This window comes from Molossus molossus, unplaced genomic scaffold, assembly GCF_014108415.1.
Source record: "Molossus molossus isolate mMolMol1 unplaced genomic scaffold, mMolMol1.p scaffold_m16_p_7, whole genome shotgun sequence".
NCBI classification, from domain to species: Eukaryota; Metazoa; Chordata; class Mammalia; order Chiroptera; family Molossidae; genus Molossus; species Molossus molossus.
The window spans coordinates 48,751,419-48,770,300 of NW_023425401.1; the positions used below are offsets into that span (position 1 = coordinate 48,751,419).

Below are 18,882 nucleotides of genomic sequence, written 5' to 3' on the forward strand. Positions count from 1 at the left end.
CCACACCCACGTGTGGCGGATAAAAATCAGGAGGTCCTTCCTGAGGACTGAGGGGTCCCTGTCCCACACCAGGTGCCCCACTCAGGGTTCCAGTGCCAGGAAGAGAATCCCCATAACTTCTGCCTGGAAAAACCAGCAGGAACTGAGGCTCAGGGAAGCTGAAGCAGCTGGAGCACCAGGCAGCTCCTTAAAGGGCCAGTGAACGAACTTATAGACTCTCTCCCTCTAAGCTTGGAGGGGAGGCAGCTCGAGGGGTACCAGAGACATACAGGGAAGAACTGAGCTGTTTGGCACTAGAGCGAGGGCTGGATAGGGGGCCTTCTCCGGGACAAACGTGCTATCGGAGTCCTTTGTTCCTTTGGTGAACCCTTCCCTGGGGTGGCAGACAGCCACCATATCTGGGACTCCAGCAACCTGGCTCAAACTGGTAGCCCCGCCCTGGTGATTCCCTGAGGCCCCGCCCCAACCAACTTTCAGGCCCACCCAAGCTGTTGCCAGTTGCTTAACCATAGGATTGGCCTGTCTGGGATCCTGCTTCAGGTTTTTCCTAAATTCTTTCAAACGAGCAGCATCTGGTCTCAGCGAGCCCCATAACTCTCATTAAGTAATACACTGAAACAAACACAGGGAGGCAGCCAAAATGAGGAGACAAAGAAACAGGTCCCAAATGAAAGAACAGAACAAAACCCCAATAAAAGAACTAAGCGAAATGGAGATAAGCAATCTAACAGATGCTGAGTTCAAAATACTGCTTATAAGGATGCTCAGTGAACTTAGTGAGAACCTCAGTGAACTTAGTGAGGGCCTCAAGAGCATTAAAAAGGACCAGTCAGAAGTTATATACACAGTTAGAATTGAAGGAGGCATTAACTGAAATAAAGAATAATCTACACAGCTTCAATAATAGAGTACGTAAATCCAAGGAGCAAACCATCGATTTGGAATATAAGGAAGCAAAAAAGGTCCAATCAGAACAGCAAAAAGAAAAAAGAATTAAAAAAAATGAAGATAGTATAAGGAGCCTCTGGGACAACCTCAAGCGTGCCAACATTCACATCTTGGGGGTGCCAGCAGGAGAACAGAGAGAACAAGAAATAGAAAACCTGTTTGAAACAATAATGGCAGAAAACTTTCCTAACTTGGTGAAGGAAACAAACATACAAGCCCAGAAAGCACAGAGAGTCCAAACAAGATGAACCCCAAGAGGCCCACACCAAGACACATCATCATCAAAATGCAAAAGGTTCAAGACAAAGAGAGAATCTTAAAGCAGCAAGAGAAAGGCAGCTAGTGACCTACAAGGGAGTTCCATAAGGCTGTCAGCTGATTTCTCAAAAGAAACTTTGCAGGCCAGAAGGGAGTGGCAAGAAATATTCAGAGTGATGAAAAGCAAGAACCTACAACCAAGATTACTCTATCCTGCAAAGCTGTCATTTAGAATCGATGGCCATATAAAGACTTTCCCAGACAAGAAAAAGTTAAAGAAGTTCATCACCACCAAACTGTTATTATATAAAAGGATGAAGGGTCTTTTGAAGAAAAAGATAAAATATAGGAACAAACAAAATGGCAATGAATACATATCTATCAACAATGGAATCTACAAACAAAATGAACAGGTAGAACAGAAACATTCTCAAAGATACAGAGAACATTTTGTTGGTTGCCAGATGGGAGAGGGGTTGGGGGAATTGGTTAAAAAGGTGCAGAGATTAAGAAGTACAAATTCATTGCTAGTCTGACAAACCTCAAAGGGAAAGGGGTTGGGGGGGGTGGTGGTGGGAAGAAATAAACCAAAGAACTTATATGCATAACCAATGGACAGAGACAATAGTGGGGGAAAAGGCAGGAGGGGGCAGGAGTGGGGAGGAGGGGGTCAATGGGGGAAAAATGTGGAACATCTGTAATACATTTTACATTCAACAATAAAGATTTTTTAAAAATTTTTAAAAAAAAGAAATACGTTTCCTTAAACTCTCTTAGACAAACGTGTTCTTGCCCTCATTGACAGAAGTAGTTAATAAATAATGAATGAACTGTTTTCTTCAGAAACTTTGTGACACAGGGAATATGACAACTAGCTTCAAAGCCCTAGGCAGTAAAAACCTGTAGGGTTGGTATTTTCATTACTAGGTTGTATGGGTTTTTTTATGTATTTTAGAGATTTGTTCCTTATCAGATATATGGCATGCAACTATTTTCTCCTGTTCTGCAGGTTTCTTTTCATTCTGTTGATTGTTCACTTTGCTGTGCAGAAGCATTTTAGTCTCGCGAGTCTCACTTGTTTATTTTTGGTTTTGTTGCCTGCGCTTTTGGTGTCGTATCCATAAAATTACTGCCAAGAACAATGTCATGAAGCATTTCCTGTTTCAGTCTAGGAGTGTTACAGTTTCCTGTCTTTAGTCAATTAGACAAGTGTTGGCAAGGATATGGAACCCTGGGACACCTGCACAACGTTGGCGGGAATATAAAATGGTGCAGCCACTACGCCAGCAGTTTGGCAGTTCTGCGAAAAAAAATTACAAATAGGACTGCCACAAAGTCCAGCAATCCCACTTCTGAGTACGTATCCAAAAGGGCTGAAATCAGTATCTTAAAGAGATACATCATTGTAAAAACCTGGTAATTAATTAACAGGAAAGGAGCAAAGGGAAGGCCAGATAATACAGGCATGTCATGTGTACAGTTTTGCCAGGAAGTTGCAGTTTAACGCTCTCCAGGTCTGTTCCCCACAGATCGCTGGAGGAAGGGACTGGACAAAAAAGGTATGACTAGTAAGGTCAGAGTGACATGGGAAGGTGCTTGCCTGTCAATCATACCTGAGAACACGTTATTTGCCAGCATAGGCATGGCCACTGCAAGCACGGGAAGATTTGATATTCAAAGTCCTGAACAAAGAGGTTTTCCCTCTCTTGGTTCTCTCTCTAGCTGCTCCCACCTGAGTCCTGGCTTGCAGGGCTCTCTCAGGCTGCATTCACCCACACGCCCACAGCCATGTTGACCTCACACACAATGGACTAGTGAACTGCAACTAGTCTGATGCTACATAGAACCCAGCTCCACCATGGAGCAGAAACTCTGAACACTGGCTCTGCTTCTAGCTCTGCTGAATCCCCAGCTACTCCTCTTCCAGGACTGGTTTAAGGGAAATGGGACTTTGCGAACAGAAGGATATAATTTCATGCAAATAAAGCTTTTTACCACATTGCATCCTCCAGTGGGGGAGCTGAAAACGCTTAGTCCAGCGGAACCCTAAAACCCCACTCTCACTAGCAACAGAGAAGGGCAATCCATGCAGTTCTCCGGTAGCACTCTCATGTTCACTGTAGTCTCATCCACAATAGACAAGATGTAAAACCAACCAAATGCCCATCAACAGATGAATGGATTAAAACTGTAATATATAATAGAAAATCATTCATCCCTAAAAAGTAGAAAATTCTGCAATGTGGCAATATGGATGGACTTTGAAGACGTTATGCTAAATGAAATAAGCCATATACAGAAGGATAAGTTATTCATGATTCCATTTATATGTGGTATCTAAAATAGTCAAATCAATAAAATTAAAAATTGGATTGGTGGCTATCAGGAACTGGGGTGGGGGAAGTGAGAAATTACTAAATCAATGGGCATAAAGTTTCCGTTTCAATTAAGTAGATAATTAAGCTCTGGAGAGCTTCTATACAACACTGTACCTGCAGTCAATAATATTGTACTGTACACTTAAACTTTGTTAAGCGGGTACATCTTGTGTTACCCACTTTCATCATAATTAAAAAAAGAAAAAAACATTTCAGTATTTTGTTCACAGTGGATTTTTTGCATTAACTCTGATTGTTAAAAAGTATTGCACAAATGCATTACTTATCTAGGTTTAAAAATAACATTCTAGGGTTGGAAACAGAGTCATTCTCCCTACTTCTGCATAAAGCCCACTCTGACTCCAGCTCAAAAGCTTTGCTGTTTGGGATGCATGGGTAACAACATCCTGAGCAGAACAGTACTCTGCTGTTGGAGGAGGGGTGGTAAAGGGAGCACGGCAGTCATGATACCGTTGCAATAATGTGGTTATTCTTTAACAGGAAAAGAATAAAGGGAAGATCAAATAATATGGGGATGCCATTTATATAGCTTTGCCAGAAAGCTCTAGTTTAACAATCCAGGTCTATTCCCAGATGACAGACTGGGCAAAGGACTGGACAAAGGCAGTTTAGATGCAGGCCCAGAAGGTCTGAGAGATGTGGGAGGTGCCTACCTGTCCGCTACACCTGTGAGCAAGTCAGTGGTCAGAACAGGTGTGGCCACTGCAAACCCAAAACCTGAATATTTAATCTCCTAGACAAAAGAAAGTGCTCTGTCTCTTGTGGCTTGAGCCATACTCCTGGCTTGCAGAGCTCCCAGACCCTGCATTCACCATGTGTCTCAAGGCTATGTGGGACCCATACAATGGACTGATGGACTTAATCTAGACTGATCCTGATCAGGACCCAGCTGCACCATGGAACCGACAGTCTGGAACCTGGACTTACTTGTAGCCTTGTTAAATCCATAGCGGCTCCTCTTCCAGTACTGGACTGAGGGAACTGGGGTGCTACAACCCCAGAAATATAATTCCACGCCAGTAAAAGCCATTCATTCTCCCATGGGACTTCTGAAAATCCTTATTTCAGGGGGACCCTAAGAGCCTTCTGCCCATGAGTGGTAGAGGGACCTGGTCCCTTTCCCCTTCATTATCGAAGGAGCTGGTAACTGGTCTCCTTTTCCTCCAGTATCAACGGGAGCTGACAGATGCTCAATGGACCAGGTAAATAGCCATCGAGAGACTTGTGTCAACCTGCTTGTAAACACCTGACTCAAGTATTGGAGTTTCTAGAAAATACTTTCCTTGGTAGAGAAATAGTGATCACAGGAGCACAGAAAAACAATTATTAAGCATTTTACAGAGATCATTGTGCTAGTGGAGACTGTAGAACTGTAAAAGAGAAAACCACAGGCCCAAAATAGTGTCACTCCTGCCAAAAGTGCATGATACCAAACCTAGATTTAATACCGATCTAATTGCAGTTTCAATCTTTCCCAGAAATGTAATCAAAACCAGTCTGAATTTCCTGGTCATCTATCAGTAATTTGTCACTTGGGCCCTCTCCATCCTCCCAAGAGAAAGAAGAGGTAATCTGCATAATAAAGACCTTTGCCATTTTCTTGCTTACCCCTCTCCCAAGAAGATATCCTGGGTTAATCCTTTCTTTCGTTAATAGCTCCCTTGCCCTACCCAAGCATCTTCATATAAAAACCTTCCATTTTGCAGAACCCCAGGAAGGCCCTTCTAATTGCTGGATGAGATACTTTCTAATTCATGAATCCTATTCCTATTGCCAAATAGATCTTTAAATTTACTTGTTTTTTTTTTTATCCTCACCCGAGGATATTTTTCCATTTTTTGTATAGATAGAGTGGGAGGGAGAGAGAGGAAGGGAGAGTGAGAAACATTGACGTGAAGGGACACATCGAGTGGCTGCCACCCGCACGACCAACCAGGGCCGGGGACAAACTGCAACCGAAGTACGTGCCCTTAGCGGGAACCGAACCGGGTCTCTCCGGACTGCAGACCGACGCTCTAACCGCTGAGCCAAACCGGCCAGGGCAGAGACAACATTTTTTAAATAAAGAAATTAATGTTCAACAGACTATTATTTTTCAAAAATCTCATTGCAAATTAGTGACAAAGCCAAAATTTGAAATTGATTTGCATGACTCCAAGTCCAGTGTTCTGTAACCATGGTTGTGGATCTACATATTCAGAAAAGAAAGCAGTTCAAACAAACATTTTATTATCTCTCCAGTAAAAATGACAATAATGTTTATAGTAAAAACAGACATCTCAATACTACAAGTAATTATTTTTCGTAAAAAATTACATATAGGCTACTACTGTCTGTTATGCATTATAATAGACTACAGTTTTCTTAGTAATACACTAGCTATGGCTTTTATCCCCAATAAGTTTATATTTAGTGTTGAAAAAAGTGGAGAAAGAAAAATTATATAGTGAGTACATACTTAAATATGAATATATACTTGGAATTAGCCATATAAAACACAACAAATCCTAGATCAGTAAATCAAAGACAAGAGGAAATGGGAGGAAGGAGAGAGAATTCCAAGCAGAGATTATCAAAAGGTCCAAAGATGAAGGAAAAAATATCCTCTTCGGAAAACATCAAGTAGTTTACTCTGTTTTGGGCTTAGCATTTCAGAAGTATGGTAACAGCTGCTAGGGAGATGTTGCAATGGAAAATAGGAAAGGTAATGTCAACATAAAAAGTCCAAACTTGTAAAGAATTTTTATTAGATTATTTGAACAAAACTGACAACATAGGTCAGAGCAAGATTTCAAATGCTCCCAAGAATAACAGTTTTGAGCTTCTTTTATGCATTTGAAATTGAGAGAACATAAGGAGATTCCTTGGAGGTAGAAGAAAGCAAGGCGGGGATTGGATTACAGGATACTTGACAATATTAGGTGCTCTCTTGGGGGTAGTTATGCTTATTTCAAAGGTGTGTTAACCTAGATTCACAAAAAACAGTGGTGAGGACTTGCTTAAGGCAACAATAAACATTTACTAAAAATGATATGTCTGGGATATGACTACCTACTGATACCATTGTAATTTAACCCAGTTATGAATAACTGGAAGGAAGCAAAGGGAAAGTCAAATATTATAGGCATGCCACTTGTGCAGGAAGCTGCAGTTTAACACTCTCCAGGGAGCCATAGTCTATTCTCTGCAGATCACTGGGGGAAGGGACTGTACAAGGGGAGAACAGACTCATGCCCAATAAAGTCTGGGTAAAATAGGGAAAGTACTTACCTGTCAGTCACCCTGGGAACAGGTCACTGGCCAGAGTTGGCATGGCCACTGCAAGCACAGGAAGATTTGAGACATGCAATCCCCAAAACAAAGAAGCTCACTCTCTTGTGTTTTGGGGACTCTTGTTGCAGGGGGTGCACTCTCTTGGCTCCCCTACATTCCCCCACATGGCCCAGAGCCATGTGGACCCAAACACGATAGACAAATGGACTGCAACTAGTCTGAAGCTAAACTGGACATTCTACCATGGAACGAAAACTTTGGATGCTGGCTTTGCTTCTCGCACTACTGAATCCCCAGCTGCACAATTTATAGGGCTGCATTAAGGGAAAGGGGACTTTGGAAACAAAGATTTAATTCCATACAAATAAAAGTCACTCATCCTCCCATGTTAGGCTCAGAAAATTCTTTCTCCAGATATCATAAGGATGCCAGCCCCAGCACCCAGTGGGAAAAGTGATACCATAATCTGTCCAGTTATGATCAGATCACCTTGTAAGGTTTTTCATATTACCTTTTTTCATCTACAATAAGATGAGGCCAGTTCATGAAAGGGCTGGTATATCATTTATGCTAAATAAAGAGTTATTGAAGTTTTTTTGTTGTTGCTGTCCATCGGTGTACATTTTTTTTTATTTTTCAATTACAGTTGATATATAATATTATATTAGTTTCAGGTGTACACTCCAGTGATTAGATATTACATAACATAGTAACTGATCATCCTGATAAATCTCATCCTCATCTGGCACCATACATAATTATTAGAAAATTATTGATTATATTCCCTAAAGTTACTTTACATCCCCATGACTATTCTGTAACAACCACTTTGTACTTCTTAATCCCTTCACCGTCTTCACCCATTCCCCCAACTCCTGTCCCATCTGGCAATGATCAAAATGTTCTCTGTATCTGTGAGTCTGTTTCTGTCCTGCTTGTTTATTTTGATTTTTTACATTCAATTGTTAATGGATATGTACATATTGCCATTTTATTGTTCATTTTTCTACTTTTTTTAAAAAATATTTTTTTCTTTATTGATTTTAGAAAAAGAGGAAGGGAGAGGGAGAGAGAGATAGAAACATTGATGAGAGAGAACATCGACTGGCTGCTTCCTGCATGCCCCACACTGGGGATCAGGCCCACAACCTGGGCATGTGCCCTGACCGGGAATCGAACCGGTGACCCCCTTGGTGCATGGGTCGGTGCTCAACCACTGAGCAATACTGGTTGGGCCATTTTTCTTTTTTTTTCTCCTTCTCCCTCTTCTTCGTCATCTTTACCTTCCTCTTCCTCTTCTTCTTCTAAAAGACCCTTTAACATTTCATATAATACTGGTTTGGTGGTGTTAAACTCCTTTAGTTTATTCTTGTCTGGGAATCCCTTTATCTGTCATTCTGATTCTAAATAATTGCTTTGCTGGGTAGAGTAATCCTGTTTATAGGTCCTTTTCATCACTTTGCATATTTCTTGTTACTCCCTTCTGGCCTGCAAAATTTCTATTGAGAAATCAGCTGACAGTCTTATGGGAGCTCCCTTGTAGGTAACTAACTGCTTTTCTCTTGCTGTTTTTAAGATTCTTTGTTTTTAACCTTTTGCATTTTAATTAAGCTATGTCTTGGTGTGAGCCTCTTTGGGTTCCTCTTTTTTGGGACTCTCTGCACTTCCTAGAATTGTATGTCTATTTCCTTCACCAGGTTACATAATTTGTTTTTAACAAATTTTTCTGTCATTATTTTTTCAAATAGATTTCAATTTCTCATTCTCTCTCTTGTCCTTCTGGCACCCCCATGATGCAAATGTTGGTATGCTTGAAGTTGTCCCAGAGGCTCCTTACATTATCTTTATTTGGGGGATTCTTTTTACTTTTGGTTATTCTGATTGGGGGTATTTTGCTTCCTTATATTCCAAATCACTTATCTGATTCTCAGCTTCATCTACTCTACTGTTGATTCCCTGTAAATTATCCGTCATTTCAGTTAGTGTACCCTTCATTTTTTCACTGTGTGTGTGTGTGTGTGTGTGTGTGGTTTCTATGTCCTTTAGCATGCTGTTGAAGTTCTCACTAAGTTCCTTGAAGTTCTCACTAGGTTACTTTAGCATCTTATAACCACTGTATCTGTTAGTTTGCTTGCCTCCATTTCATTTATTTCTTATTCTGGAGATTTCTATTGTTTTTTCACTTGGGACCTGTTTCTTTGTCTTCACATTTTAGCTGCTTCCTTATGTATGTTTCTATGTATTAGGTAGAGCTGCTATGTCTCCCAGACTTGATAGAGTGGCTTTGTGTAGTAGGTGTCCTGCTGGGTCCAGTGACACAGCCTCCACAGTCACCCAAGCTGGGCACTCCAGATGTGCCCCTGTGTGGGCTGTGCACTGTCCTGTTGTAGTTGAGCCTTGACTGTTGTTGGCCTCATTGGGAGGAACTGACCTCCAAGCCAGTCAGCTGCAACTACAGCAGGGCTACTGTTCAGGAATTGAACCTATGGAGCAGGAATTGCTTCAGTGGGGCTTTAGTGCTCAATGAGTCTGCCCCTAGACTGTTTCCTTCTTGGAGGTAGTAGGGTTGTAATACAGAGTGATCTGAAGCCACTCGATGTGTCCCTTTCACGTCGATGTTTCCCCCTCTCTCTCTTCCTCTCTCTCCCTCCCACTCTGTCTGTACAAAAAATGGAAAAATGTCCTTGAATGAGGATTAAAAACAAAAAAAATAGCAGAGTGATCTGAAGCTATCTACTGGGCACAGTGGCTCTGGGGCCTCCTGGGAGATGCAAGGTCAGCCACTACCTGTGCCCTGCCTGGAACAACCTGGCATGAGCTACAGAGCAATTTGCAGATGGCTGCTACTTGTGCTGGACTTGGTGGTACCCAGGAGAGGCCAAACTGTAAACCAAGGCTAACTGTGGCTAGTTCTGGGCCTGAGACCACTTAGCAAAAGTAGGAGGTATGCAGAGGCCATATGTGGCTTGTTTTAGAGATTTCAGGAAAGTTCAAAGCATGAAGCAAGAGAGGACAGTTGTATGGAAAAGCCACTGGAAATGGCTTGGATGGGTAAACAAGTGGGGTGGGTCAGGGCCTCAGGGAATCCCAAGGGTGGGGCAAACAGTGTGAGCCAGGGTGATGGAGACCCAGATATGACACTGACCTGCTGGCTCTGTGTGTGTGTGTGTGGGGGGGGGGTGTCTCAGAAAAGGAAAAATAACCTCTGCCAGCACTTTTGCCTCACAGAAAGCTGCCCCCCTCCCCATCTCTCACCCTGATGCCAGAAAATTCAGTTTCTCCCCATATGTCCTGGTTCCTTTCAAGCTTCTGTCCCAGTGCTGCAGCTTGGAGGGAGGGAGCTCAAGTAAGTCCTTGCATGAGCCCTTTAAGAGGAACTGCCTGGGATTCTAGAAACCCTCCATCTCACTCAGCCATAGTCTCTGCTGGTTTTCACAGCCAGAAATCATGGGGGCTTCTCTTCCTGGCTCCGGAATCCTGGTTTGGAAGGTCTGGTGTGGGGCTGGGAATCCTTGCTCCTGTGGGGGGAGGGGTTCCCTGCATCCCAGGTATTCCTCCAGATTTTTATCCACCACACGTAGGTGTGGGACCAGCCCACTGCACATCTCCACCACCCTTACCAGTCTCAATGTGGCTTCTTCTTTAAATCTCTACTTGTATAAGTTTCATTCAGCAAGATTTCAGGTAGTTCTGAATGATGGTTGTTCTGTACTTTAGTAATAATTTTGTTTTGTTTTTTGTTGTTGTTAATCCTCACTAGAGGATATTTTTCCATTGATTTTTTTAATTTTTATTTTTTTAGAGAAAGTGGAAGGGAGGGAAGGGGAGAGAGAGAGAGAGGTGAAAGAGACACATTGATTGGTTGCCTCCCTCACAACCCTGACCAGGACCACGGATCGAACCCAAAACCCAGGTACATGCCCTTGCCCAGGAATCAAACCTGCACCTCTTCGGTCCACAGGCTGACACTCTAACCACAGAGCAAAATGGTCCAGGACTTTAGTTGCAATTTTGATGTGGTTGTGGGAGAATTGAATACTTTTAATAAAATGCAACTCAAGTTATGAAAAAGTTAATAAATCCCTAAATTCAAAACCTGTGACAATGTAAGTTGGCATCAGCTGATAATAGTAATCTAATGTAAACATCAATGAGGATGGTCCTGGGTGCTCTGTAAGGCTGGAATTTGTAGAATACAGGAAGCAATTCCAGGATCTCCCAATAATTTAGCAATGTTTTCATTCATTAAACCCAGGTTATTGAAGCAACAGATCGGTCTTGAAAAATGTGGAGACTCCCCATCCACCTCTCTACTTTCTAAGTCACATAGACATATCCTTTCCAATTCTTTCTTCCCTTTCTCAGAGGGGACAAAAAAATAAAGAAATATATCCAGCCTCATTTAGATCTAACTTTGCATTATCCCAAAATAATCATCATGATGTCTTCCTTTAGGGGTTCTACTGTACTATACTGTGACTTTCACTTTAAAAGAAATAATAGAGAGGTCTGGAAGATCACTAGAAAATAATAAAAACTGTTAAAAACACAAACAATATTATTGGCTAGGTTATTAATGAATAGATATTTTGTTTCTTCTGTTTTTCAATATAAGAAGAAGAAAAAAAGATAGGAGTTATTCTTCAGGATAACTAACAATTTCAAGCCCATGTTTATTTTTTTCTACTCTGCTGTTTTACAAGCTCTTCCCCTGAGCATTTATAAGTATGCATAAACAAAAAGACAAAGACACTGTACAATTTGCCTGAGTCTTTTCTATTAAATTGGTTTCCCACAATTTGGGGGTTAATCAATTTTGCACTGTGGCTCTTTTCTATCAATCTTAATAATAAGGAGAGGATGACAAAAATCTTAAAAGAGCTCTGGCCGACTTGGATCAGCAGTTGGAGCGTTGGCCTGTGGACCAGAGTCCTGGGTTCGGTTCCACTAGGGGCAGGTACCAAAAAAAAAAAAAAGAAAGAAAGAAATCTTAAAAGAAAGCAGCAGTAAAAAAACTGATTGTTTCCCTAGATAGAAGTGTGGTCAATAAAAAAAAAAGTTAAGATATGCAAGTTCTTGATTCCAAAAGGGCAATTCAACCAAAGGTAGAATCTAAGAGAGACGAATAGATCACTTTGAAGATCTATTAAATTCATCGATTTACACATTAAGATAGAACGCTGCTTCCCAATTTGTTTTAACTCACCCACATTTTAATCACTAGAAATTCAGCTCTTTCATATCCAAGACCTATACCAAATTATAATTTAGAACAGTGTTTATTTTTATACATTGTAACAAAAATAAATGAAGTATGTTTTTATGGTTCACATATTTACAATTGCATGTGCTGTAATGAACAGAAATAGTGAAATTACATTAAATGAACAGGATAGATGAAATAATTAAATACATAACACCAGTATTTATTAACTCAGATAAACACAAAATTTTAAATATTACTACCTTTAAAGTAACATTTCATAATGTGATTTGGGCAGTGATTTTACACACACATACACACACACACACAGGCAAAAGTAGGTTTACAGCTGTTTGTATGAAAAAAGACATGCAGGTTATGATTATTACAACAGTTTTGTTAACTCTGTTTGGCATACTCACAACTGTAAACCTACTTTTGCGCACTCCTGTATATAAAATTAAAGCTATATTAGAACTAACTTATCCTGATTGACACTCAATAACATTCAACTTCACTAGAAAAATTTTCACCTTCTAATTTAGTTTCTCAGTGAAGCGGAAGCTAAAAACAGTTCCTCAAATGTTTTAATTACTGGCCAATTTCTAGACGTCTGTACTAAGCCTGCACAGTAACAAGCTGATGCTAATAACCCATTGATAAAGATCCTACTTATTAAAATACAAATGAGGCACCCCTTATGCTTATACATGTATAAGTACAATTAATATTGCAGGCTTAGCTGGAAACAAAACTGCTATAGTTAACCAACCATTGCCATACAATCAAATGAGATTTCAAATGCAATTGGGAAAAATCAGTTCTGTAGAAATAGTAGCAATTATTTCATGCAGAACAATTAGCTTTCTAAGCTCTTTTTTTCCTTCTCCCACCTGAGCTTAAAAAAATAATTTGTCCATCATAAGTGACAGGAAATGTCACCTTTAACACCAGTAAGTTATATGGAGACCTGAAAGGCAGCTGGCAGACATAGCTTATATATAAATATTGGTCTGAATGCATAAATGCATGACCACATAAATCTTAATCCATTTAGAGTGTATGCCCTTTGTTCCCTAGGTTTTCGTTCAACTGGGAGCTGAGCGGAGAGAACGTGTGAATTACATGATCCCTTTCTTGCTGCCAGCATTTTAGCACTTTGCCTTTTGTTCTTGTTGTTCATGAGACTTCTCTATATTACACAGTGGGGAATGTTAATCAACATTTTGCCTAAGTAATATTAATAAAACTTGCCTACTTATACTTGAGGGAAGAATCAGAATATTATATTTCTTTTTGAAATGTTAATGTACCTCTTAGGAAATTATTTCTGCCATCTAAATCATCTTAGTGTTAAATTATTAAAGAATGGCATTAAAGAAATACTGCGCTGATGCAAATAGTTAAATACCTAAAAAAGATAAAAGTCTTATAAAGTTTAAAAGAAGGGCCTTTTTAAATATGGTGGCATTTAACTTCAAATTAAACATTTGTAAGTGTTTGGTTAAAATACTGATAAAATCTGCAATTGTTTTTGTGTATTCTCACAATATAAGGAGGGATTTAATGTTGATGATTTCTAATTTCCAGCTCACCACACACCAGTTTTAATTGATTTGTATAAATGGCCTTGAAGGAGTTGCTTAACCTTAGTATACATATATGAACTGAAGCATCGTCTAGTTTATCAACAACAATAAAGGAAAAAGGGAAAAGTGTCTTATTTTTGCACTAGTTACTTATTTGAGGCTGAAGGAGAGGCAATCTTCATTCAGGTCTTATTCTTCAAATACAAAACCACTGCTATCTGACTGTTCTATCACCTATGGTATTGGAAGGGGAAGGGCTATTGTAAAGACTCTATGTATGCCTGACATGGTAAGATATGGAAAATATCAATTCTCAGTGTGCAAACTGTGACAGATATGTGTCCCCTGAATATAGTTCACAGTCCTTCGAGAAGGAGTCAGGAAATGAGTTGACAGGGTCCTAAAGTGGCCTAATCTGTGTTTCCTTTCACAATCTCTTTAATGTCAATCAATATGTTCATATGTCCTAAATAAATTGTGAGGTAATCTAGGGGGAAATTAAAAACAGAATTTGTTTAAGGAATCCTCCACACTGTGACTACTATTTGCTAAGAACTCCTAACATTTACTGGGGAAACAATTTATTTGCTATTTTACCATATAAGACTTAGAAACGGCTTTTGTGTCATTGTGGGACTAATCTGTCTTCTTGTATAAATTTCCCTAGCAGTGCCTCTGTCTGGACATAGGCACTGAGAAAGTAGATAATAAGAGTTTCAAAGTAATTTATTCCACATTTTGAGAGTTGACAAATAAGAATACAGCTTCAAATTGCTTGTGTATCATAAATTAATTGTCTTCCTTTTTTCTTTCTTAGCAATACATAAATGATAGAGTGCCCTACAAATAATGATGGCTTGGATTCAATAAAATATAGTAACAGCTAACACACATTGAAAGTTTTGTGACATCTACAATGGTCACCCATTACTTAGTAAAGAGAAATAAACCATTACCAAAATGTTAATTTAGCGTTAATTGGCTTAAGATCAAAGAGTTTAAAGTATATCTGGGAAAAGAAACTTTATATACATAAAGCAGTAACATAATAATTGAGTAAAAACACTGATGACATAAAAGGCATCACTACATCCCTACTTGCCGTGTGATTTTTTACCACATTATTCCTCAGAAAACTAAAAATGACATGCAACTAATAAATGACTATGTGAAATATTATCAAGTTCCTTAATTGAAAAAAAAGCTTTCTGAAAGCAATGGAATCTATATATAAAAGAAGCTGATCTGGAACACTTAATTTTGGGATTCTCAGAATTACTTGTGATTTAAACTGAAACAGCACCAATGTACTACAGCAATCCTAAACAGAATACAAGGTCTAGATTCACATCTATTATGCCTTACCCTGGATTTTGGTATGCCTCCTACTTTGGGGGCAGGGGGTTAATAAAAATGATACTTATTATTATTTTTTAAATGAATTTGTTGAAACTTTTATTTTTTTTATTATTATTTTTTTCTTTATTGGGTTTAGAGAAAGAGGAAGTGAGAGGGAGAGAGAGATAGAAACATCGATGAGAGAGAACATCAATTGGCCGCCTCCTGCATGTACCCCCACTGGGGATTGAGCCCACAACCTGGGCATGTGTCCTGACCAGAGATGGAACCAGCAACCTCTTGGTGCATAAGTCGACACTCAACCCTGAGCCACACCAGCCGGAACAAAATGATACTTATTTGGATAAATCAATGTGGCTGCTTTTCTGTCTATCCAAGAAATAAAAAAAAATTCAAGCTTCCTTTTATTTAAAAGTAACAATTAAATTGTAAAATCTTCATTGGATGAGTTTACAATTTGCCCTCAATACTCAAAAAGGTTATCTTTGTAATTTAATCACCATTTTTATTTTAAAAATAAAATTTTTTTCTTTATTGATTTTAGAGAGAGAGGAAGTGAGAGGAAGAGAGAGATAGAAACGTTGATGAGAAAGCACATCAACTGGCAGCCTTCTGGATCGGGCCCGCAACCCGGACATGTGCCATGTGCAGAAATCGAATCAGTGACCTCTTGGTGCATGGGTCAACGCTCAAACACTATTTTTAATTTATGTATTATAGATGACAAATTGATTTTTTTTATTTTACCCTCACCCAAGGACATTTTTCCATTTTCTGTTCAGATAGAGAAGGAGGGAGAGAGAGAAAAGGAGAGAGAGAGAAACATCAACGTGAAAGGTAAATATCGAGTGGCTGCCACACGCATGACCCAGGGCCGGGAACAAATTGCAACTGAGATATGCGCCCCTAGAGCGAACCGAACCTGGGTCTCTCTGAAATGCAGGCCGACGCTCTAACCGCGGGGCCTAACAGGCCAGGGCGACAAATTAATCTTTTTGAACCTGCTTATGACAATTATGGACAAAGCCAGTATCTACATGATGCCAACAAATCAAGCAATGCAATCAATTTAGGGAAAGAATCAAACCACAGTAGTCAAATAGAGTCTCTACTTAGTAGACTGAGAGTTTAAGAAATTGGTGTATTTTTCTTCCTTATACAATATAATTAAACAAACATAAAGTAAAAGTGTTAATTAATGAACTTCAATTTAGTATTCTGTTAAAGCACAATTTTCTTAACTATCAAGTTTGAGACATTAGTTTTACAAAACATTCAAAGACAACTGAACATATATAATCAAGCTGTCATTCATACTGTTTCTATTTTAACATCCTTAAAATGAATTGTCTGTGACTTTTCTGTAATCGGAAATTAAAAACTATTTTTAATGTAAGTGAAAAATTTGAATACGTAATAGAAATATTTTAACTATTAAAGATAGACTTTTTCACTATGTCCCTTGGCAGTAAGAAGACAGATGACAGTTAGATAAATGATAAATAGAACTCATCACAAGGATAACTTCTGCGATTTGTATAATTAGCACAATGACTCTTGGAGCACAAAATAAGTTTATCAAAAAAATACATGGAAAAGTTAATATTAGTTGTCATTTCTAAAAGTAGGCCAGAGTAGATGAAAGATTACTTCTAGCTAACATGGAGCAAATTAAATTTTAAGAGGTTTAATACATTTATTCTCACTCTAATCACATTGCCCACCATCCAGGTGATTATATTATGCATGTGGCTTCTCACAAACTCAAAGTTTTTAAATGCAACTTGTTTTTCAACCAATTATATTCATATTATCTATAAAGTTCATTCAGATATTATAATTCAATGTTATTTTACTATAATTAATTTTATAAATACCTTTGAGTAGGGAAGAACATTTCCTTTTTTAAATATGTTTTTATTGATTTTTTTAGAGAGAAAGGAAGGGAGAGAGACATAGAAACATCTATGTGAGGGAGATTCACTGATTGCCTCCTGCACAACCCCTACTGGGGATCAAGCCCGCAACCTGGGCGTGTGCCCTGACCAGGAATGAAACCGGGCCTTCTCAGTCCATGGGACGATGCTCAATCCACTGAGCCACACAGGCTTGGATGGAAAAACATTTAAAAACTCTTTTTTCAATAAATATGTAACCTAAACAGAAACAATCTGAATAAGTTCATTGACCCTGTTATCCAAAAGCAGATTTTTAAAAGCAATAAATGATAGCTGTTTTTTGGTCCCATAATACCATAAGATTTCATCAACAAAATATTTTAATGCAATCATAACTCTACAGACACAACACATCATCTATTTAAATCAAGTGGTAAAAAAGGGTGCTTACTGCAAAATCTTCCCTCCACTGATGGGCTGCTTGAACTTTCTCCGCTTCCAAAGCCAGGCGCTAAAAAGAAAACAACAGATCTTAGAATTCAAATGACCACATAAATATGTACTTGTTACATAAAGTCTTTGAGTTTTCAAATCAATTATGAGAACAAAAACAAAAACAAAAAACCCAGAAGTGACTTCTTATTTATAATTCATAAATTCTAAATCATTTAATAATTTAACTTACTATAGTTAATATACAGTATATGCATTTACTTTTCAGTAATATAAGAAACATACTGCTCTTGAATACCACGAAGTTCATTAGCTCTGCCATCATTGTGCTTCCCATCAAAGACTAGCATTTCAGTTTTTAGAAAAAGCTTCAATCAGTAGAGTATTTTAAGGTAGTACATACCTTTATAGCACAGATTTCTATACTGGTGAAAAGGAAATGACATTGAGAAATCATTAAATATGTGCTAAGTACTGTACTAGGCACTTTGTTAAAAGTATTTTTAGTTGTGTGTGTGTTTGTTTTTTACCCAAAGCCACACAAAACTGTAATAATTTCCACCTTGCTGAAGAACAGTCTTCATAGTTTCTTCAGTGATAATCAGTGAGTAGTAGCAAGCTGTCCCAATCTGCATGCCTGTAAATGGCATTATTTACCTTCACTCTTGTATACTAAATGAGTTAGAGAATTATAGACTGACTTATTTCCCTAGGTCATAGATAAATCCATTCTCAGTCCGTTAATCACTTTTTGCAGATAGAGTCTTTTTTTTTTTCTTGTCTGGTGTTTAGATTTTTCTTTGTATTTCCCAGTGTTACTATTATGTTCTCCATGTAATAAGCTTTTACAAGAGGCAGGAACAGTTAGTGATTAAGAACACAGATATGAAACCAGACTGCCTGGGTTTAAATACCAACCCTGCTGTATACTAGCTGCGCAAACTTGGAAAAATTTAAGCCTTTTCTCCCATTTTCTCATGTGTATAAATAATGTGAGAATCTGCCCCATGGTTTGTTAGAAGGATTAAATGAGTTATTATATATACAGTGTTCAGCAGACAGTAAGTGATACGTGTAACAGCTGTCTAACTCGGAAGAGTAATTACGATTCCATTTGCACTCTGTGTCCATGTGAGAAAACAGCACAGAGTGTGCGTCTGTGGCCTGCTCCCCACACACAGTTAGAAGACAGTGACAGAAACAGGACAAGTATAACATCAAATGTAATAGATGTGAATGTATTATACCCATCCTTAAGATATAAGTGATCAGGTTAGGGTTTGTAAAAAGTATAAATCCCAGTGGTTCACTGGTTCGTGTGTTTAACCTTTCACAATGAACTGCGCTTCGGGGTGTACCCTTCCTCAGCGAGCGCACACAACGCTGGGTGATGCAAACAACCCTTCCAAGCAGTTTTCACGTCAGTGTGTGGCCTTCTATTCCCTGCTACTTAATATAATCTGTTCATTTTTTAAACTATTATGTAGGTATTATCCATGACT

At 38.9% G+C, this 18,882-nt stretch overlaps 1 protein-coding gene across 3 annotated transcripts in view; it reads right to left on the reverse strand.

Moving 5' to 3' along the window:
• The window catches only part of CACNA2D1 (calcium voltage-gated channel auxiliary subunit alpha2delta 1), a 509,634-nt gene that overhangs the window by 223,015 nt on the left and 267,737 nt on the right, over positions 1-18,882 (reverse strand). For all 3 annotated transcript variants that reach the window (XM_036247167.1, XM_036247166.1, XM_036247165.1), the window contains exon 4: positions 17,379-17,438. In XM_036247167.1, the coding sequence (XP_036103060.1) occupies positions 17,379-17,438 (60 nt within the window). The remainder of the gene's footprint in view (positions 1-17,378; positions 17,439-18,882) is intronic.